This window comes from Mangifera indica, chromosome 12, assembly GCF_011075055.1.
Source record: "Mangifera indica cultivar Alphonso chromosome 12, CATAS_Mindica_2.1, whole genome shotgun sequence".
Lineage (NCBI taxonomy): Eukaryota > Viridiplantae > Streptophyta > Magnoliopsida > Sapindales > Anacardiaceae > Mangifera > Mangifera indica.
In genome coordinates, this window is record NC_058148.1 from 9145964 (window position 1) to 9168073 (window position 22110).

Sequence of the window (22110 nt, forward strand, 5' to 3'; positions counted from 1 at the left end):
TCATCTATTTTAAAAATATGTTATAACTCAAATAGTTTGTAATATGTCATTTACACCCTTAAGTTATTGTTTTTTATGTAATTTTTTATGGTGTAATTATCATTTTCAAAACTACTATATGTCATAATAAAATTTTAAAGACGCCCTAAACTTTATTTGAATTTCAAAAACCCTTTAAATATTTTCATTAACACCCTTAACTTTTTCACAAATTATAATTTACCTCTAATTATACAATTATACATATTAACACCCTTACTTATATTTGTACTAATAAATTTTTATTATTTTTAATTAAAATTAATATAAATTAGAATACAAATATTATTTAGCAAAATTTTAAGGGTAAAATATTAAGTAAATCAAGTTTTTTTTGGGTCTTTTTGATAATTTTATAAAAAAAAAAAAAACAGATTTGGTAATTGGGTTTTTTAAATTTAGATGTTGGGAGTTTATCTATTCATCAAACCTTGGATGGGACATAGTCATTTAGCCAAATTTTCTCTAACACTTGGTCCATGTCCATGTTATACCTCTGTACGCTCCTTTATTGCAGGAAATATAAAACCTTTGCTCTAAGGGAAAGGAGAAACAACAAGAGAAAGAAATAAACAATCAACAATGTTGAATCCAAGCAGAATCAAAATTATATTCACATACGGAAATACCGACTTGATTGGTTAATTCTCAGAAAGGCCCAAACTTATCAAGCCTCTCAACTACACACGTGAGATGACTAGTCTCTGTTATCTACCCGCTCCCAATCAATTTCGGATTCCGAATATTTGGCATTAACTTATAAAATATCTGATCTGAAGTATAATCTTTGTCATTTACAGTATGCTTCCACATGGTTCAACAAGACGATTGCCAGATATTACAGCAGAGTTTCGAGGAGGTACTATGGGTAGGTGGAAGCGTGCTCAGGTTTGTGCGAATACTCGTAATCAAGATGAACAAAGGCACGCTCAATCTCGGGCAGTAGTTCGAGCTTCTCCTGCAAGGACTCCCCGATATCGTGGGCCTCTTGCAAGGGCATGTCTGATGGCAGAACGATGTCAACCTCAACAAAGTAGTGAGACCCGAAGGTATAAGCTCGCACTGTATCAATGTGTCTTATAGCCTTGTGGTGGTTCCAACAAAGGTATGTCAGTTTTTGTAGATATTCAGGAGCGGCCGATTTTCCAACAAGGGAATTGACATTTTCCAACACAGTCACAGACCATGTGCGAATTGTGTACAACGCCAACTGCAGCATGTTAATTGTCAGTATACATAAAAGACAAGTGAACAATAAAATAGCAGTGAAAGAGTTAGCATAACTAACAAGAGAGCCTCAGTTCCTCCTCTGTATGCAAGCACAATTTCACACCATGAGCAAATAAAAAGGATGAAAAGGTGAAAGAAATTCCACTCACAATGATAGCCCCAACAGGATCTATCCAGCCGTGGATGTATTTAGCGAGGAGCACAGCAACGAGGCCAATGATGTTGGTGATAACATCAAAAAAATGATCCTGGGCATAAGCTTTGACAATTTCATTTGTAAAAGCACGACAATAAACAACCAAAAGAAGTTTGACCAGGGTGACTGAGAGCATTATGCCCACAACCCATCGCTCTTGCTCTTTGCTAAGGTTGAAATCATTCTCCTGAAAAATGTGTCAACGTAAAAGTGAGAAATTGTTGCCTTTCAAGTACAGCCGACTGGTCCTATTCTCAACATAAATAAAGGTCTCATTCAACAATGAAGCATGGAACTTCACCAGACTAAAAATTTAATGAAGTACCACTTACATGAGATACCATAGTGCGCACTGACTCCAAGATAATCTGCAGTCCAAGTGTTGCCATGACTGAGGCAAACACAAGAATTCCCTGCACATCATTTATAACTTACGAATTTCATTTTGCAACAAAATTTGAACATTAATAATAATATAAGTATCGAAATACATTTTCAATTCCTCGAATGACCAAATATGTAATGCTTTACACAGGAAGCAGAGAGAAATACCATTTATTCATCAGGAATATTACCCACAATCAGAGTCACAATCAGCTAAAGACCAAAACTACATGCCTTTCTCACTCTTTCAAATGTAAACAATATAACTTTTCACATTCTGAACTTCATGAAATGAGAATACATGCAGATTAAGGACTACTCCAGAGTCATTTTCTTGTCTATTTTTTCATTTCCAGCGTAGATTGGTCATCTTTTATTTCTCTTATGGCATGCATTTTTAAGGAACTGTTTTCCAAATACTTCCTCTTGGTAGAGAACATGTCCATAGATATGACTTAAAAATTTAAAAAAAAAAAAAAAAAGCATAACCATGTTGAGGCAAGAACTTGAAGATTGGTTAGCTGCCACTGTTAATACAAATAGGTATTTTAAGTCTGAAGGATGGTTTCACCAGACAAAAAGAAAATCATGATATGGGACAGGGAAAACAACCAAGTGATAATAGAAATTACAGAGTTCATATGTTATCAACTTGCAGGTTAACTGCAGTAGTCATGTATGATTTAAATCACAGAATAAGATCACCATTATATAATTCCAAACAGACTAACCAATGGCTGCATCCTTTTCTTTCCAATAGGGTACTGATATGGATTTGGTGTTTGCATGGAGAATGCAGTAAACCATAAGATGAAGCCAGACAGAAGGTCAAGAAGAGAGTCTAACGTGGAGGCAATGATGGCCAATGAACCACTTCTGACAGATGCATAAACTTTAGCAGAAAAAAGAACCATGTTAGCAATGTTTGATATTCTAATAGCCAAATTCTCGCTTCTAGCCAAGTTTTCTCGCTCTTCCTGCAACATGATAGCCAATTTCAGTACAGGGCAATCAAGGTACACAACCATTTCTCAGAAAGAGAAGAGGGTGTAATGACATTACAAACCTTTGACATCCCAGGAACGAAACCACGTTCCGCTAATGCATCCATTTCGTTAAATCCCTCAAGCATCTCTACCTGCTGCTGATAGTACTCAGCCACGTTATCTTCTGGACCTGAATCAATCATAACAAAAAATAAACAGGAGTAATTCATATTTGTCAAACCATGCGTGGCTTAAGATGCAACAACTAAAAATAATAGTTTATGCAAAGGCTCCAATCAAACCAAAGATTCTGTCTTTTTTCACTGGTTATGTTTCAACTTCAGCGTAATTCATGTTAATATTAGAAAGTACAAGCAAGAATGGGAAAGTTTTGAAAAGAAACAAAATAATAAGCATATGGGTTTCAATAAATTCGTACACCAAAAATAAAAGCTAAAAACGGGACCACATTAAATTTTCTAATTTCTCGCACTTTCATAATAGAATCCACACTGAAGTTATAAATCACCAGAAACCAAGAATAAAAGCTAAAATCAGTACCACCTAAAACCTCTAATTTCTTGAACCACCATTATGGACTTAACAATAAAGTTATAAACCTACCGCTCACAGACAAATTAGTGGCAAAATTACAAACTCTACCTCTTAACAAGATCAGAAGCCAAAAAATAAGCCACTAAAGTGTCAGATTAAGATTCAAAAAATTCAAATATAATTTAATTTCGCCATGAAACCTCATATTTAAAGCAGATACGGCATAAATTATATACCTTCTTCTCAAGTTTCAGCCCAAGCTTTAACTAATTTGTTCTCTGATCAGCCCTTGAAAGCTAAGCTAAAATTTTAATTTTCTTGTCAATTTTTTTCGTTTATCCCTATCACTCAAATTGTACATTAAAAATAAATAATAACATCAACATATGATGTAACATCTAATTTCAGAATCGAATAAATCCTCCAGTAACTAAAGAAACTATAAGATAAGCAATTTAGATAAGCAGAGAAAGTAAAAAACTATAAAAAAATCCATTTCAAGCTTATTGAATTAGTAAACAACAGATATTACAAATATATATATATATATATATATATATATATATATATATATATATATTAAGTAATTATTACCTAAAACTCCCAGGCAGTCATGGAGGCGGCGAGGTGGCTTCTTCTCCACGTGTTCAGACGACAACTTAAAGCCATCGAAGTTCAACCGCCAGGAGCGGTCAACATTGCAATGATCAGACAAGAGCGACAACTCCTCGTCGAGTTCGTGTCCCACCGGTTCCACCATTCTCCGGCGACCGCAAAAGACCCGAAGAAAAATAACCAAAAAAAAAAAATTGACAGAAATGAAAGCTCAGAGGGAATGTGACCACGTTTGGAGATTTTAAAATCTAATCAGTTGCAGTTGGTGTAACAGTATTTTGAGGATCGCTCTAGAACGACACAAGAAAGAGTGAGAGTGACCGAAATTAATTCAGTTAAATAAAAAGTCCGAGGGATTTTGATTTGACATGGCGGAAAGTGGTTGGCTTAGACGAGAGCACGTGATGAGCTGTGCGAAGGTGTCGGTATACATGTGGAGGTGAGGGACAAGTGGACGGTGACGATCGAATCTGTGTGGGCAGATGTAGGTCGCAATTTCAGATGAAACGGGAAAGTATTTGAGGAATCCTAGCGTAGGAATCAAGGAGAGAATGATCTGGCATTTTTGTCAATTTTGTACTGCAGATAGGGTTAGATTCGAACCGAATTAAGCTTGTCGAATTTGACTCAATTTGTATAGCAAAGCTCGAATTCGAGTTCGAGCTCGTAAAAATCCAATTTAAATTCAGTTTGGTTCTTTTCGAGCTCAAATTTTTAATTATTTCGTTATCAAAACGACGTCGTTTTGTATCAAAATTTTTAATTGAAAAATTTGATGAGTAACTCAAGCTCGAACTCAATCGAGCCTATATAAGGTTGATTCGTTTTGAGCTCAAACTTGAACGGGTTTTGCTCGAATTCAACCTTAACTGCAAGTGAGGAGCATGTACTACTGTGCGTAATACTTATTTTCAAGGATATTGAATTTTTTAATCTCTTTTTCAACTATGTGTGTATATACATTATCTATCTCAAATTCTAATAAAAAATACTATAACAGTAATTTCCTTTTTTAAAATATCCTTATTTACGTTACCTATATAAAGGGATTTTCTCTCATTTTTTATACTGATAAATTCTTTCCTTTTTTTAGCTTTGTTTTTAGTAATTCTGATATTTTAGAAGGAATCTTTATATCTTATTTCAATAGAAAATAATTAAAATATTGATAAACTATGAAAACTAATTAAAGCGACACTTCATTATAAAAATTCCGAGAAACTAAAAATTTGAAGCACTAAAGAAAGAGACATTTGTGAACCATGACCACCGGTAGCCTTCACCGATCATCGACAACGATAAAACATAATTGAACGATAATGGATGGCTATATGATAGGATGACATATGATATTTTCCAATTTTAGTCGTTAGATATTTGATGAAAGAAAAAGAAAGTTCCGGAAAAACATATGAAGGGGTTGAAATCACTTGGCGCCAAGCGATTATTTTTTTTCAGATTATATTTATATGTTAATTCAATAACGATTAGATATTTGCAAATACCCTAATATTTGATTTTATATGGTAATTCAATAATCAATTGTAGTTGCTGGATATTGGATGAAAGGAAGAAAGTTGTTGGAAAAAATTTTGAAGGCTAAGATGCAGCTTTTATGAGGGAACAGGGGGTTGGGGTTGGAGCTAACCCGTTCTTTGTCTATTTCTTAATTTATACTTGAATTTTCATTAATTTATTTTTAATTTTAATTATTAATACTTCAATTACATTACAATAATATTAAACAATACAATAATATGAAATAACAATATTAAATAATAATAACAATATGAAATCATAATAAAATTATATTTTATATAAAGTCGTAAATATGAATTTACCTTATATTATTTAATTTTTAATTATTAAACAAAAAAAAACATATAATATAAGAGTTTGAATCAAGATTGATTTGAATTTAAATAATTTTGTTATAAAATTTTTATAACAAATATGAATTCTCTAAATAAATTCGACAATTTTTATTTCTCTCTCTTTTATATTTATATGAATCCTTTAGAATAACAAACGATTTATTTCTCTGAATTTTTCTCACAAATTTTATTGTTTAATCATAAATTTTTGATTCAATTATTTTCTAGTGTTGCAGAATTCTTTCACTTCAATTTTTTTATACCATAGAATTTTTTTTTTTTGGAAGATAGGTAAAAAATAAAAAAAATCTTTCTATATAAATCTCCACATAAGTCATGTTAACAAGGTATTTTACGGGAGGAGATTACTTTTGTATATATATATATATAGATGTTAAAAAATTCGATCTCTTTTGATTATATTATTATTATTTTATGAAGCTTCTGTGATGTTTGCATCGCTGACCGTTGATGTCAGATGAGGTAAGGAATAATATCCGTTTGAAAAAGGAGGTAAGGTGGGCATGGGTGTATGAGATAATTTCCATGTCGTGGATGCGGGCACGAATCACGATTGGCGTTTGAAGGAAAGAGATAAGTATACGCATGTCACAGTTGACATGGAGGCCTCAGAATGAACGATATGATAAGATAGGCGGGGGCGGACCGAGATGTAGCGGTTAATGGGATTTATGGTCCACCGGTCATTTTAATAAATCCAAAGTTCTTTTTACTTTCTGGCAAGTTGCAATGAAGGGACCACGAAACTAAATTTGGAGAAATATCAAACTTTCGTATTTACGTCTATCACAATTCACAGCCAATTATATTTTTGTCAAATATTTATTTTAATTTAAAGATAATGTGAGCTTTGATATAGAATTTAGTGTTAATTATCTATCAATTATTTATTTAATTAATCTAATTTAGTTATCATATTTTAAATATATAAATAAATATATATTTAATATATATTATTATATGATTAAATAATTTTAAATTAAAAATAAAATAATATTTAATTATATAATAATATATATAAATATATATTTATTTATATATTTAAAATATATAGATATAATATTACTTAATTCATATACAAGATGTATGATTTTGGGACTTTTTTTTTTGACGTTATTAAAAAATGTTTTGAGTGGGGATACAGCAAAGGATAAATAATGAAGTTGTAAAAATCACAAAGAGCAAACAAAACTCTGAATAAAGCTGGGGCCCCATCCCTAAAGAAGATGGTAAAATGAGACAAACCGTATTCCTTTTGCGGAAGGTGGTCTTTGTGCACCATTCAATGACCTTTCACAAGGGCTAAATCATGAATGGGACTTCAAAAAAGCAGAGCAGGAATCATTACAGGAAAAACACGCGTGGCGTTCTGGGATTGGAGCGCAGGTCTCCATGGCCAGGAACAAAGATATCAACCACTACACAAGAGCCACAAGTGGGTTGAGGGGCTCATAAATAAATATAAATTAAATATTGTCTACTTGTCATTGGGGATTTTTTTGTGTATGTAAAATAATTAAACAAAAACCGGTTTCAAAGTATTTTAGGCCTTATATTTTTACTTTGAGTAATATTATGTATACCTATTTTAGATACATAAATATATACATACTCATATATATCATTATATGATTGAATATTGTTTTATTCTTAATTCAAAATCATCCAATCATATGATGACATATATGAATATATATATATTTATATACCCAAAATAAAAAAAAATTTTATTGTTTTACTTTTATTCCCCGTTTTCCGCCTTAGAAAGGGCATAGTATTTTGAATATTATTTCAAAAAAGTTTAGAAAGAAATTATAAATAAGTTCATTATACTCTTTTAAGGTATTTTGTTTCTATAAAGTTGGCAGATTTAAAAAAATATATATTTTTACTCACTTTTTGTTTCATTAAAAATAATATAAATTGCAATAGTTTTTCCAAATATAAATTTTAGAAATTAAAAAAAAAATGATAATTATGCTAATGAAAAACATTTACAAGAAGATTAATAGTTGTGTTTGTTTTAGGCTTGGAAGGATAACGAGACCTATAAATAAAATATAGGTTTAAAAAATTCATAAATTTACAAATAAATTGAATCCTATAATAATTATAAATATGAAGTTTTGAAATTGAAGTATGAAATGGGGCTACATTTGGGCCCCAAGCTTTATTTGAAATAGGGCTACATTTGGGCCAAGCTTTATGTGAAATGGGACTACATTGGGGTCAAGCTTAAGCCAAGCTTTATTTGAAATAGGGCTACATTTGGCCAAGCTTAAGCCGAGCTTTATTTGAAATGGGGTTATATTTGGGTTAACCTTAAGTCAAACTTTATTTGATTTAAATTGAACTTAAGATCATCTCAAAATTATTTAAACTTGGCTTACTTGAGAGAAACTGAACTTGAGTCAAGTTTTGAACTTAATTTGATACTGTAATCAAATAAAATATTATTAAAACGATAATATTTTAATACGTATTGGTTAAAATAACATCGTATTAATGAATTCATATTGAATTTTTCTAAGCTCATAAACTTGACAAGTTATCCATCCCTAAAGTTTGAATTCGAGTTCAAAAATATTTAACTTGTTAAGAATATCGAGACTTCAAGTTGAAATAAAAATCTTCAAGTTAAAAATATTTATTTTTCTGTATAAAATACGTGTTTCATGAGACACTACACCAAATTTAAACATCTTTTCTAGAGTCTATGAGTTTATTTTCATGCCAATGACTAAGTCGATTCCCAAAGCAAAAATCCAAAATAAGATAAAGCCTTGGGTACCATTCAAGGGTCAAAGAGAAGTGAACTAGAAAAAATTCAGTTTGAATCTAAGTTCAAAATATGCAAAGCTCTCATTTGCAGTCTTTATCTTTCATCTTCTCAAACTTTCTTTGATAGAAATGTATGTAAAAAAAATTAACTTAATCACAATTAATAGTTTGCAACTTTCACCATTATTAATGTTAAATATGTCGACGAGTTACTCTTGTTGGTAACATTTGTATGTGGGGGTTGGGTAATATAAATTGAACATCGTTTGACTTATTGTTTAATATATATATGGGTAAGAATTCCTTTTCCTCAATTTTTTTTTTTTTTTTGGTTATAATGAAAGGCTCCCACTCTTCAACCATAAAAACAATACTTTCCTACATTTTGTTAAATCTCTTCCGTCAACTTTAACGACACAAGGGCATTTAGGTGATTTTTTGTTATTTAATTTTAAATCTTAATTATAATTAAGAACATCTTTTTTACTCTTCATTATTCTTCTTTTGGCACCCCATTATTTTTTATAATCTCACAATAATTCTTTTTTTTAAGTATTCATCTTATTACACCTTTTAACACTTATTATCTCTTTTTTTTCTTTTTTATCTCTCAACTTTCATCTCAAAATTGATAGTTAAATGAAATCCTACCGACCAACATCATTTCAGGTTGAATCACACTATTCATATGTGAGTTTAACCATAATTATATTAAAAATGATGAAATTTTATGAGAATCGTATCAAAGTGGTGTGATTTAATTAGAATCGCACCATCATGATGCAATTGCATTTGAATTGCAAAATCTTAACATACATTTCCATTTAAGTTGTGTTTTTCTATTTTTGGATGGATTCATATTAATTGGGTTGTTGGTTTCAAATTATTTGATTGACGAATTACTAATCGAGTTTTTGGGAGGTTACTTAAGGTTGGAGTTGTAGTTTTTAATGGAGTGGATGAGTGGTTGCCATGTTAAACTTTGGTATGCTGGTTGAATTTGAATAGAAAAAAGTGACGAATAATCTAGGACAAACACATGGGTGGATTGAAATGATTGGCTTGGGACTCAGATGGAGTATGGAATTGAAAGCCAATTTGGTGAGGGTTTAAACTATTGAATCGATGAGAAGATTGATGAATGACACAAAGTAAAAAGATTATAAAGTAGAATGGCGGTGCCAAAGAAGGACAGTGGAATCCAATTGTTGAAGGACCCAATTGCTCTACTTAAATCAAATTCCACATTTATTGTGACGTTGTTAATGGTGCATGAGGATGGTAGTGGTGTCAATAGGAAAAACAAATGAATTTGTTAAATAAATCATAAAAAATGTCATTTCAATATTACTATGAAGTTAAAAAGTAATTAAATTTATCACATTAATATTTTATTTTTAAAAGTCAATTATTAAATATGTTTTAATTTTTTTCATATTTATAGTAAAATTTAACAAAAATTATTAACAAATCTCGACAAAAGATTAAAAAATTGTCATTAAGACAAAAAGGGATGAGAAATTGTCATTTCCCCTATATATTGTCTTGTCTTGAGTTAAACGGATATGACTATTCTAGGAGCAAGAATGTTGTTTGGATGTGGGAAAAATTAAAGAAGAAGCTTAGGTGAAGTGTTTCATCCTCTATAAGGTCAACACAAGTCAATTTAATTAAGTGTATGGAAAGTTCAATAAAATCATGATTTTCCAACGACTTGGGAAGCTTCTGGATTGCTATTGTTGGCATTTGAATCCATCGTCATTACTTGCAAATTCACCTTCCAAATGAATTGTTTGTGTCAATGACAATCTTTTGTTTTCAGGCCACAGTGAGCTCATGCTCAGCCCACATTTATTTATAGATTATAACACAAAACATTTTCCTTTCTTCTTGCGGCACCGTGTTACGAGGGAAGACGAACAAAAAATTAGGTGGATCGCAGCCAACAGGGACTCCATCATTGGCTTGGTCCTGCGTTGTAGTTATCGTCTCGCTTCTTTCAGGTGCTTCCGTCGTCCACAACATCTACAAGCCTGATCTTGTAATTCTCTTACTTCGTAGCCTAATCAGACTGCAAATCGTGCATGCCTGTAAGCTGTTTGATTAAAAGACTGACACCTAAAACGTTGGTTTGTTGTTTGTGTGCCGACCCTACCTCCGGTGGAAAAAGATCACGGGACGAACAAAAATGAATCAGAGAAACCATGACAATTTCTGTTGGCTTTTGCAGTTCGAATTCGCACAAATTTATTTGTTCAACGTTAGAATGTTTGCCTGGATTCATCTTCCTGTTTGAATATTTTAGACCTATTATGAAATTTGCAAGACAGGTGAGATGCATTATTAGTTAATCAATGATTCCCCAACGATTTTGAAATTATACGTGATTGTGAATGTCACCATAAATGCAAAAACTAATATGGTTGGTTAGAAGTTGTGTAAAGATAAATGTCCTTCGAGTTTAACGCCAACCGTCCATTATTCAAATGCGCCATGCCTTTGGTGGTCCCAGTCAGAGATGTGTGACGTGTCAACATCAGAACGGTTCAAAAATGGTATCCTTTCAGAGAAACCTTAATTTCCTTAAATCCATGGTATAGTGACCAAGTTATTCTGCCAGGCGCCTTTAATTCGTCTTCCAAGCGCTACTCTACTTCCATAACTACTTCATTATTATTTGTTGTCCTCCCACATGTTTTGATCCAGTTAGATTAGATCTCTTGCACAAAATCCTCTCCTCTAACTAGGGTTTGTTGCTTGAAATATTTTCTCATTTGGGTCTCTCTCATTTCTTCCCGAAAATGAAGGTCTCCATAGTTTCACGCAGTGGCAGAGAAGTTGTCAAAGGAGGCCTCGAATTTAACGATTCGGTATTTTTACTTTGTTTTGTTCCGCTAATCTTTTCGGTGAACATTTGTGAATTGTGATGGTTGTTTTATATGTGTTTTTGGGTTTGCTTTGCAGGCTACCGTAGCTGATTTGCAGGAGGCAATTTATAAGCGAAGTAAGTGCTTCATATGGTTCTCTTTTTCGCCTATTATACTTGTCAAATTGTAGAATTGAGTTTTTAAACTTTTGTTTGTTTCTTCGGTCAACTTATACACAATATCTAATAAAGAGATTAGACTTTGGCTCTTGCTTATAGATTCTGCCGTTTTTTTCCAGTAATTGACAAATAACGATGCATTTTTTGTTGGTGTAAATTATGCGAACCATGTGAGAGAGGTTTACATTTTCTTAAATTCTGTAAAAGGGGAACTTCATTGATGCAAAATTTGTTGACCTTTTAGAATCATTCTAATTTCTTCTGGTCATTGCCTTTGCAGGAAGTTTAGTTAACGCTTTTAAGTTTTACATTAAATGAATTATTTGCAACACAGCATGGTTTGGCAGTGCAATTTTTATTTTTTTAAAAACCATTTCTGGTAGAAAAATTGCTCCAGAAATTCTTTTTATCTATGTTTCTGTGTGGTAATTGTTCTGATATCTTAAGCATGATAAGATGACCTCCGCATTGATTAGACTTATTTTTCATTTCATCATACTATTTCTGTTGCTTAGACTTATATTCAATACTCTTATAACCATGCCACCAATATAATTTGAATTAATCTAATTTGCTTGCCTTCTGTTGACAGCCAAAAAGTTTTACCCTTCCAGACAGCGACTGACTCTCCCTCTCCCACCGGGATCAAAGGAGAGACCTACTGTCCTCAATTCCAAGAAGAGTCTCAAGGACTACTGTGATGGAAACTCTAGCAATTTAACTGTAGTGTTCAAGGACCTGGGGGCACAAGTTTCTTACCGTACACTTTTCTTCTGGGAATACCTGGGTCCTTTGATCCTCTATCCTGTTTTTTACTACTTCCCTGTGTACCAATTCTTTGGCTACAAAGGGGAGCGTGTCATCCACCCAGTTCAGACATATGCTTTATATTACTGGTGTTTCCACTACTTAAAGCGAATCACGGAAACTTTCTTTGTGCACCGCTTCAGCCATGCAACCTCACCACTTTCCAATGTGTTCCGCAATTGCGCATACTATTGGACCTTTGGTTGTTACATTGCTTACTATGTGAACCACCCACTTTACACCCCTGTTAGTGACCTTCAAATGAAGATCGGTTTTGGCTTTGGGTTGCTTTGTCAGGTCTCAAACTTTTATTGCCATATCTTGTTGAAGAATCTTCGCAGCCCTAATGGCAGCGGAGGATATCAAATCCCTCATGGATTTCTGTTCAATATTGTGACATGTGCAAATTACACAACTGAAATTTATCAGTGGTTGGGTTTCAATATTGCAACTCAGACTGTTGCAGGTTATATCTTTCTTGTGGTTGCTGCTGCTATCATGACTAATTGGGCCCTTGCAAAGCATCGTCGCCTGAAGAAGGTACATTCTAAATTTTTGTTGCCTACTGTTATTCTGTTGCATTTGGACATTAAAATGTGGGATCTTCATTATATTGGGTTGATTTATGTCTTGGTTTTCATATCACCCTCCATTGACAGCCTATTCTGCTACTGTTATTGTGTAGAAGGTGAAGGTATGATAATATTAACTTGTTCATATGAAATATAAAATGGGGAGGGAAGCCAATCTCGAGGCATTTGAATCTCTCGATATTTATTATAATACTATATGCTGATATCTTGATTCCTGAGATAAGGGCATCTTATTTTCAATGGTTTTCTTATCTTTGCTATTTCCATTATATAGAATAATCTGCTTACTCATGATTCATTGACATCTGCAGCTGTTTGATGGGAAGGACGGAAGACCCAAATATCCACGCCGATGGGTCATATTACCCCCATTCCTGTAGAAGTAAACAAGCATGTCTGTTGTTGGTTAACTATTGGATTCAACAACTAGGATGCTCGTTAGATACAAATTAGAGATTGTGTGTTCATGTTGTTTCAAACATCTGGATCTAGTCCATCATTTAGACATTGTAATTCATTTCAAGTTCATGATTTGTTTCTAAACCTAATTTAACTGTGGAATTGTTCTGAACCTTCTTGATTCTCTTTGGTGTGCCATTACTTTATCGATCTTTCTTTTTTATACATGAATGTAACATCATGTCTTTTCAGCTCTCACACAAAACCATTGTTTTTAATCTTGAATACAACATTCACAAGCTTGTGCTTATAAATGAATAATTGTGTGACTGATTTTGTTCATCTGCAGGACTGATGTTTCAACTGTGGTATTCTTGGCCTAGAGTGTTTTGCTTATGATGCTTCATAGACTTAAAAAAATCTGCTGGTTTATATGAATCTTATAACCACTTACTTTGCTGGCGTAATATATAAATCTTTGAGAGCTCCAATTAATCAGTACTATAACCACTATTCATCAGAATGCTTACCGAGGTTTGATTGATTTTGCAAAAACCCATTAATTAAATTGAGTAAAACAATTTTGGAGGGTTTGAACTGGACATGTTAAGGGGCTTAGCTTGTGGCCCGAGTCCTCTTTTTTGGTCACGGTGTGTACGGGTATGACTCACTATTATATTTGGTCCTGCTAGTGCTAGACTTACAAATCATGCAAGTTAGGCTGAGGCCTTGGGTTAAGGCTGGCCTGACCCACTGCGGTCTCTAGTTTGAAGGCTTAAGCTGTGATCAAAATCCAGGGCAATCGAATGACAGAGAGTTGTGGACAGCTATTATGTGCTGCCAAAAGGTTTGCTCCCTGCAACTTTGGTTCTTGTCTATTTGAAAAGACACTGTACAAAATCACCTTTTGCTTTGTTTACTTAAATCTAAACATCTCAAACAATCTCATGGTTGTCACTCAATTATGTTATGACCACCCACTGACAGAATAAAAAAGCTTATATATATATATATATATATATATATATATAATTAATATAGTCTTAATCTTTTATTTTTAATTTTAGTTTTTTATAATTCAAGGGCGAAATTGTAAAAGAAGAGGACTGGAAAAGCGGACGGAGCTAGATGCAGCAGGGATAATGACCCCAAACGAGGCTATATATAAGCTGTACCCAATAAGTAATCCAACGGTTCAAATCTCATCTCGCTCTTCTTTAATATTAATCCCTTTTCCTCTTCTCGCCTTTAAAACAAGAAGCCCTCCATTTTGCGTGGCTCCAACTGCGATTTCAATTCTTTCGCATCATCTTAACAGGTGTTTTTTTCTGTCCATTTCAGTTATTTTTTAATCTTTGAAACAATGTAGTCTGTTTGTTTATAATTTTCCTTTATCTTTCTCATCGATCTGTTGACATATAGCTCGTAGAATAGATCTGGTGAATTGCTTAATTTTGTCAATGGATTGATCGGCGATTAGTTTTAATCGTCGATTTGAGATTTAGGTTTTGATTTATATGAATTATGATATGATCTTGGGTGATTTGTGTTATTGTAGCCTTTAGATTGTATCCTAATCTAGTGTTTTGTTTAGTAATTTGTCTAATGAAAATGCATCATCAAATTAATGGAGGAACAGAGTTAATTATGTGTTAATCGTTGTTCAATTTTGATATTCTCAATGCCAAATGAGGCGAAACCAGACATTGGCTGTGTACTTGTTTTAACTGAGAAATTATGTTCTTGCATTAACTGATCACTTACTGAATAAAAATGTATATTGCTATTTTATTAAGGAACAGAGTAGAGTTGTCCACTAATCAAGATTGAAATTTGATAATCACAATTCAAAATGAGGCAAAACATGGACAATGTGGTGTGATTGTTTTGATTAATAAATTATTATATTTTTTGTTTTAAGTGATTGTACTTGGATATTGTAGATATTACTAGAAGATGGCGGACTCTGAGGATATTCAACCCCTTGTTTGTGATAATGGAACAGGAATGGTCAAGGTAATGAACATGAATTAAAGCTATTATTGACTGGTTTGTTTGAAACACTGGCTTTTGTGATGATGTTTTTACCTTTTAGGCTGGATTTGCTGGTGATGATGCACCACGGGCTGTGTTCCCTAGTATTGTTGGCCGACCTCGTCACACTGGTGTGATGGTTGGTATGGGCCAGAAAGATGCATATGTTGGTGATGAGGCTCAATCTAAGAGGGGTATTTTAACTTTAAAATACCCAATTGAGCATGGTATTGTGAACAACTGGGATGACATGGAGAAGATTTGGCATCACACTTTCTACAATGAGCTTCGTGTCGCACCAGAAGAGCACCCAGTTCTCCTGACTGAGGCTCCTCTTAACCCCAAGGCTAATCGTGAGAAGATGACCCAGATTATGTTTGAGACCTTCAATGCCCCTGCTATGTATGTCGCCATTCAGGCTGTTCTTTCATTGTATGCAAGTGGTCGTACCACTGGTAAGGATCTCAACATTATATAATAATGTGTTATCTCTATTAACATATCTTGTTATTACGAGACACTAGAATGGCTGAGGTATTGATTTGAAGTCTTGAGTTGTGATGTAACTAGAATCTTGAGGAGTATTTTCTCTTTGTTATTGAGTTGAATGCCTTTGATTCTAGTGATTGTTTCCTTATACATCTAGCTGTTAATCATCTCATTGATTTTTGGAGATGTCGAATTCCTTCAGTTGTTTTCTTCAAATTTCATTTATGTTTATTTACGTGTTGTGGAAAATGTTTTTTCATGCTTTAAAACATGTGTATTGTGACTTTGCCTGCAGGTATTGTGTTGGATTCTGGAGATGGTGTCAGTCATACAGTTCCAATCTATGAGGGTTATGCCCTACCACATGCCATCCTTCGTCTTGACCTTGCCGGTCGGGACCTCACTGATGCATTGATGAAAATCCTCACTGAGCGTGGGTATTCTTTCACCACCACAGCTGAGCGTGAAATTGTCAGAGATATGAAGGAAAAACTGGCCTACATTGCCCTTGACTACGAGCAGGAGCTTGAGACCTCCAAGACCAGCTCTACAGTAGAGAAGAGCTATGAATTGCCAGATGGACAGGTTATCACCATTGGTGCTGAGCGTTTCCGATGTCCAGAGGTCCTTTTCCAACCATCCATGATTGGCATGGAAGCAGCAGGAATCCATGAGACTACATACAACTCCATCATGAAGTGTGATGTTGATATCAGAAAAGACTTGTACGGCAACATTGTCCTCAGTGGTGGTACAACCATGTTCCCTGGTATTGCTGACAGAATGAGCAAGGAAATTACTGCCCTTGCCCCAAGTAGCATGAAGATTAAGGTGGTGGCACCACCTGAGAGGAAATACAGTGTCTGGATTGGGGGATCCATCTTGGCTTCCCTTAGCACATTCCAGCAGGTAGTCTTTTTTCATATGCACATACACCAAATACATAGTCTGACTAAGTTTCTTATATTTTGCTCAATTGTTTCTCATAGCCTGATTTCCTTGTTTTTCAAGTGCAGATGTGGATCGCAAAGGCAGAGTATGATGAATCTGGGCCATCAATCGTGCATAGAAAGTGCTTCTAAGTGTTCACCACCGATAGGATTGTCGAAGAAAGAAGTACTGTTTTTGTTTTTGCAACCCCTTTTCATTCTACCTTTGCTATCCTTCTATGTTTATTTTCATGTTGGAGTGATGACTTTGAAAAGGCTGAAGTTGATTTTCAAAATTCTTTCTTTGTCGTTTATCTTGAGATATAAGATGTTGACAACCAATTTCCATTGCTGCCTACATATTAGTCACAGTATTTCTTGGGCCAAATCAATTTTAGTCCCAACGTTATAACTACATTATAAAGAATCTTCCCTGAAATCTCTACACAGCCAGTCTGAAACTGAATGATTAATCAATCCCTAAAGTAGAGGTGGGTATTTAATTTATATTATACTTTTTGTCATCGGACTATTATCAGCAAGCACCCATAAAAAAGGAAGAAACATAGCTGATCGAAAAGAGTAAAATTTGTTTATCTAGCTTTATTGATATAAATGAACAGTATCGTCATTTTAAGAAAAAGTAATCTGTGAAGGATTAAGAACTGAATAAAAGTAATATGTGTAGAATTATGAATTAAATACAATTATAATATATAATAAAATTATATATGCATATTTTTTATATATAATTTAAGTATACAAATATAATTGAATAATTTTGAATTAAATATTAAGTTAATACTTTAACAAATAAGGTTGTACCAAGAAAAACACAATCATTAGTGATATATTGTAAAGTGAAAACATCGACAACCCAGTTAGCATCATAATAAACTAGGATATGAAGGTTGAAGTCATGATGGAAGATGAGCCCACAAAATAAAGTCCTTAATACACTGAAAATGTGCTTGACTACAAGAATGTCTTGGTGGATAGGAGCAAATAGTTGTTATGAGACCTATTTTATAAAAATGAACTATCATGTCGAGTGAAAATAAGATACTAAAAACCATCAATTATACTATGATAGAGTATAGTATCAAGAAATAGGACATCATTGACAGACTATAATATCTTTGAATAGATAAAAAGTATAATTAAAAAGTATATGACTCCAGTTGAAAGCATCATAGCAAATTCACCATATAGCAACGCTTACAATGATATAAGGTGGTGGACTATTGAAAAACTTCACTATCAAAAAAGAAATCGACTGAACCTAAGTCTTGACAAACAAACATTGAGGAAAAGATTGATACACAATTTGTAAAGTCAATGTATCAAATTCAGTTACAACTCAATTATTCACATAAACAAGTAGAATCATAACAAATGATGAGATGTGCTGAATGACCGATTGTTGACAAATTCATAGTTAAATAGAAAGGAGTACAATCATTGATACCATACACAAAGTGCTTGTTTAAACTATAAATAGCCTTAATGATAAAACAAAATTGAGTAGTTTGTTAGGGTTAGTAAAATTAGGAGGTTGCTCCATGAACACTTCTTCAATGAGATACCCTTGAAGGAAAAACATCATTGATATTAAGTTGACATAGTGGTCAACGATACATGGTTGGCAAGAGCAAGAATGGTTCCAATGTAGTTGACATGATAATAGGAGTAAAAGTACACTTAAAATCCACACTAGCGTACAAATGAAAACTTTTGACAATCAGACGAGCTTTGTACCACTCAATAAATTCATAAGCTCGACGCTTAACCTTGTAAACCCAACGACAACCACTAAATTTGATTGGGGAGACGGTGGAACAAAAACCCAACTATTGTTCCACATAAGAGTAACATATTCACTCATCGTTTGACGCTAATGAGAAAAGAATTGTGCTTGCTTGAAGGTGGTCAGCTTATGTAATACAAAATCCAAAGTCACAAGAACAAGAGCACGAGGAAGGACATGAGGTGGGGAAACCATGATATCATTGACGCTTTGGAACTTCAGAAGGAGTGGAGGTGTCTCAAATCGTTAAAAAACAAAGTCCACTAAGAGGCAAAAGCAAACATGTGGGAGAGCGTAGGATCTTTCGTAGATTTGCGATTCGGAAGAAGAGGAGCAATGCCGAAAAGTGTGCTGAAGAGAGAGAAGGTGCTGGAAGAATAGAGAAGAAAACGTATGAGTTAATGTCGAGAAGACAGGTCAATGGAAAAAGAGTTGCTCTGTTGTGGGGGTGTAACTACAACTTTTTAAAAGTGCAGAGAGGTAGTTGTGGGAAGAAAAAGAAGAAACCCAGTGTAAAGGGAAAAACCAGTTTTTATAATTAAAGGGTACAAGAGATATTTATTATTCTATTGTGAATTAAATTATATATACTAATACAAAATTGTAAAATATATACAGTTACAATATAATCCAAAAAGGAACCTTAATCCTATCAAATTAAAATAAATAGATTAGGATTAATTAGAAATAAGAACCAAATAAAAGGAAATAAATATAGTACATAAGCATTTATTTTATTTTACAACATGTTCTATATGGGAATTTTCTGCGGATAGCTCTGCTATGATTAACTCTGTATTATAACCAAACACCATAACAGAAATGACTCAACAAAGATGTATCTTCATCAAAACAGTACCTTACTAGCCACCTGTTCTCTACACTACAGTACCAACACTTCACTTTTAAGACATCCGAATTTTAATTATTCATGAAAACTTCATCTGGTAGGCGAAAGCAATGATGCTGTAGATTCAAGCCCGTCTTTCCCCAAGAATGGGTGTATTTCTTCCTTAAAATATTCATTATCTCCAGCGGTATTTACCCAGAAGTTAGAATTCTTTGGTGGCTTTTCAGGTGATTTTTCGGTCCTTTTTTCATTCAAGAAACTCTGGCTCAAGTCCCCCAGTTCGTCATTCTCATTTATATAGTCAGTACAGTAAGAATTACGTCTCCCGTATGGTTTTGCATTTGAGTCTCTGAAACTTTCACCATCCATTGCTGAGGATCGCTGCTGGGTGAAGCTCCCAAACCCTTTAATCTCTCTACTTAGCTTACGAGCTCTTGATCTCTCTTCTTTGAGTATTGACTCACTTTCGAGAAGTTGTATTATTCTCCTAGATAATTTTCTGATGCTGAAGCCCCAGTTGAAACTGCATGACACATACGCATGAAATCAACATATATATGAGTTTGAAATGAAGTGAAGGTGAAGCAACATGATGAACACATCATCGAAAAAGCAGTAATTAGCAATTAACCAATACCCTTTCTCGTCAATATATTGAAACTCTCCCAGCTCCTTTATAACATCTTCATCGCTTTGAAACTCCCCAGAAGTGCTTTTGGGTCCATGAGTTAGAAGGTGTTCCAGTAAAATTAGAGCGTTGTAAGAGGCTTGCCAGTTCTTCCCATCAAACTTGAGAAACCTAAATTAATTATAATGGAAAATAAATAGGGAAGTTTAAAATAGTCAGTTTAATTATACTTGATAAGACCCAAGAATTAGTAAAATTGTTAGAGTATTAGAACTTATAAGGTAAAGATTTGAGTTCAAACTTCTGTTATATTTATGAAATTTTGATTTATCTAGTATAATAATTATAAGTTTGATTACTGTATCCCAAGTTTACTCGTTTAACTAATATAGACGAGATCCCGTTATTGAAAACAAAAAAAATTATACTTTGAGATCACATCATAATATAATCTTAACTTAGTAATAAGTCATAGTAAACTTACCTCCGGTGTAAAATCCCTACAATTCGCCAATAATCATCAACTTCAAAGGCAGCCCTTGATATTACACCCATGGTACGTGTATCTGGTGGCCATAGATTTCCACTTGTCGCTTCTTCTGTCAACCTTAAAGCCCCAGCCACATGGATTATATTAAAAAAGAAAACACCCATGAAGAAAAATAAATTCATCATCTGCATGAAACAATATAAAGAATAAACTTACAGTTCTGCAGGTGTAACATTGGTGAGAGCCAATCGTGCAGTCTTTATCTTCTCCTTGACGAAGAAAGAAGCTTGTGTTTCGAGATTATGGAAAATAGGATTGCTCATGTTGGTGAAGGGCACAGGATCTTATATTTGATAAGTATAATGAACAAGAAACTATAATTGGAGAATAATTCAAGCTTCTTCTTGTTACCACTTAACAGCAAAACAAAACTAGACTTATATAGCCAATACAAGAGAAGCCTACAACTAAATTCAAAACAACATTAAATATAGCATTACATTTTCAAGATAATTTAATTTAATAAAAAGAAAAACATCAAAGAACTGTTTCCATCCTTTTCCTTTCCTTTATGATAGAAATGTTAAGCACCAATCAAAACAATAACTCCAACTGTTGGAACTCTAAACAAAATTGCCTTGGTCAAAGAGTCTCAATTAGCCAAAGTTCAATATTTTGGGAGAATCAAAAGTCTTTCAATTAATTAAATTATCTTGAAATGTAATGTTTTATTTAATATTGTTTTGAATTTAGTTTTTAGACTTCTCTTATAATGACTATATAAGCCAAGTTTTGTTTACTAATAAGTGGTAACAAGAGGAAGCTTCGTTCTCCAGTTATATTTTCTTGGTCATTACATTTATCAAATATAAGATCTAGTGCCTTTCAATTGATATCAAAGCTCAGTTTAAAATGACAACAAGAAATATAGCCACTCCATTTCCATATACATTCAATGGAGAAGATTATGATTATTGGAGCAATAGATCTTAAGTTTGGCTAAAAGAGTTGATAAAGGGTTTGTCGAACCTAAAAATGAAGAAGCATGGAGTGATGTTGAGAAAAAAGTTTGGTGGAAAATAGAAAGAAGGATATAGATGCTTTTAATAAAATTAATCTCACAATAGAAAAAGTGGCATAAGAAAGAATTTGCAAAGCAAAAACATTGAAATAGGCTTGAGAGATTTTGCAAAAGGCTTACAAAGGTGATGAACAAGTTAGAATGTCTAACTTCAGATTTTGAGATTAGAGTTTGAAAAACTAGAGATGAAAGAGAATGAAAGTGTTGCAAAGTATTTTACAAAAGTCGATTTTGTTGTGGATCAAATGGCCTCGAATGATGAAGCTTTAGATGATC

At 33.4% G+C, this 22110-nt stretch overlaps 5 protein-coding genes across 6 annotated transcripts; 3 read left to right on the forward strand and 2 right to left on the reverse strand.

Moving 5' to 3' along the window:
* Window positions 1–624: 624 nt before the first annotated feature.
* Window positions 625–4321, reverse strand: LOC123193505 (metal tolerance protein 11). 2 transcript variants are annotated; one of them, XM_044606532.1, is made up of 6 exons: window positions 3985–4321; window positions 2916–3025; window positions 2581–2826; window positions 1798–1878; window positions 1419–1652; window positions 625–1249 (listed from the first exon to the last, which is right to left on the reverse strand). In XM_044606532.1, exons 1-6 carry the CDS (start codon window positions 4148–4150, stop codon window positions 902–904), a joined length of 1185 nt encoding a protein of 394 aa, XP_044462467.1. In that variant the 5' UTR covers window positions 4151–4321; the 3' UTR covers window positions 625–901. The 2 variants fall into 2 exon arrangements, with proteins under 2 accessions (XP_044462467.1, XP_044462468.1); XM_044606533.1 differs by lacking the exon at window positions 3985–4321 and adding an exon at window positions 3627–3821.
* A 5532-nt stretch (window positions 4322–9853) lies between these two features.
* Window positions 9854–11036, forward strand: LOC123192033. Its single transcript, XM_044604509.1, has 2 exons — window positions 9854–9949; window positions 10543–11036. The coding sequence occupies exons 1-2, from the start codon at window positions 9854–9856 to the stop codon at window positions 10786–10788; spliced, it is 342 nt and encodes a 113-aa protein (XP_044460444.1). The 3' UTR covers window positions 10789–11036.
* Window positions 11037–11301: 265 nt separating this feature from the next.
* On the forward strand, window positions 11302–13751 carry LOC123192664 (very-long-chain enoyl-CoA reductase). The gene is made up of 4 exons (XM_044605298.1): window positions 11302–11551; window positions 11646–11685; window positions 12320–13074; window positions 13439–13751. The coding sequence occupies exons 1-4, from the start codon at window positions 11483–11485 to the stop codon at window positions 13505–13507; spliced, it is 933 nt and encodes a 310-aa protein (XP_044461233.1). The 5' UTR covers window positions 11302–11482; the 3' UTR covers window positions 13508–13751.
* A 489-nt stretch (window positions 13752–14240) lies between these two features.
* LOC123192663 (actin-like) lies at window positions 14241–17336 on the forward strand. The gene is made up of 6 exons (XM_044605297.1): window positions 14241–14373; window positions 14610–14844; window positions 15470–15542; window positions 15622–16015; window positions 16345–16958; window positions 17066–17336. The coding sequence occupies exons 3-6, from the start codon at window positions 15483–15485 to the stop codon at window positions 17129–17131; spliced, it is 1134 nt and encodes a 377-aa protein (XP_044461232.1). The 5' UTR covers window positions 14241–14373; window positions 14610–14844; window positions 15470–15482; the 3' UTR covers window positions 17132–17336.
* Window positions 17337–19725: 2389 nt separating this feature from the next.
* Window positions 19726–21076, reverse strand: LOC123192034 (epsin-3-like). The gene is made up of 4 exons (XM_044604510.1): window positions 20970–21076; window positions 20748–20870; window positions 20273–20434; window positions 19726–20158 (listed from the first exon to the last, which is right to left on the reverse strand). Exons 1-4 carry the CDS (start codon window positions 21074–21076, stop codon window positions 19726–19728), a joined length of 825 nt encoding a protein of 274 aa, XP_044460445.1.
* Between the last annotated feature and the right edge of the window lie 1034 nt (window positions 21077–22110).

What these genes read in the sequence shown, in the direction of transcription:
- LOC123193505 (XM_044606532.1), bottom strand. Translation starts at nt 4,150, where the DNA reads ATGGTGGAACCGGTGGGACACGAACTCGACGAGGAGTTGTCGCTCTTG. An exon ending in TCGTTCCTGGGATGTCAAAG is followed by an intron (nt 2,827 to 2,915) that starts GTTTGTAATGTC and finishes ATCATGTTGCAG; the next exon opens with GAAGAGCGAGAAAACTTGGC. An exon ending in TGCGCACTATGGTATCTCAT is followed by an intron (nt 1,653 to 1,797) that starts GTAAGTGGTACT and finishes CACATTTTTCAG; the next exon opens with GAGAATGATTTCAACCTTAG.
- LOC123192033 (XM_044604509.1), top strand. Translation starts at nt 9,854, where the DNA reads ATGGCGGTGCCAAAGAAGGACAGTGGAATCCAATTGTTGAAGGACCCA. An exon ending in TTATTGTGACGTTGTTAATG is followed by an intron (nt 9,950 to 10,542) that starts GTGCATGAGGAT and finishes ATTTATTTATAG; the next exon opens with ATTATAACACAAAACATTTT.
- LOC123192664 (XM_044605298.1), top strand. Translation starts at nt 11,483, where the DNA reads ATGAAGGTCTCCATAGTTTCACGCAGTGGCAGAGAAGTTGTCAAAGGA. An exon ending in GGAGGCAATTTATAAGCGAA is followed by an intron (nt 11,686 to 12,319) that starts GTAAGTGCTTCA and finishes TTCTGTTGACAG; the next exon opens with CCAAAAAGTTTTACCCTTCC. An exon ending in AGCATCGTCGCCTGAAGAAG is followed by an intron (nt 13,075 to 13,438) that starts GTACATTCTAAA and finishes TGACATCTGCAG; the next exon opens with CTGTTTGATGGGAAGGACGG.
- LOC123192663 (XM_044605297.1), top strand. Translation starts at nt 15,483, where the DNA reads ATGGCGGACTCTGAGGATATTCAACCCCTTGTTTGTGATAATGGAACA. An exon ending in TGCAAGTGGTCGTACCACTG is followed by an intron (nt 16,016 to 16,344) that starts GTAAGGATCTCA and finishes CTTTGCCTGCAG; the next exon opens with GTATTGTGTTGGATTCTGGA. An exon ending in CCCTTAGCACATTCCAGCAG is followed by an intron (nt 16,959 to 17,065) that starts GTAGTCTTTTTT and finishes TTTCAAGTGCAG; the next exon opens with ATGTGGATCGCAAAGGCAGA.
- LOC123192034 (XM_044604510.1), bottom strand. Translation starts at nt 21,076, where the DNA reads ATGAGCAATCCTATTTTCCATAATCTCGAAACACAAGCTTCTTTCTTC. An exon ending in AATGTTACACCTGCAGAACT is followed by an intron (nt 20,871 to 20,969) that starts GTAAGTTTATTC and finishes TGGGGCTTTAAG; the next exon opens with GTTGACAGAAGAAGCGACAA. An exon ending in GTAGGGATTTTACACCGGAG is followed by an intron (nt 20,435 to 20,747) that starts GTAAGTTTACTA and finishes TAATTAATTTAG; the next exon opens with GTTTCTCAAGTTTGATGGGA.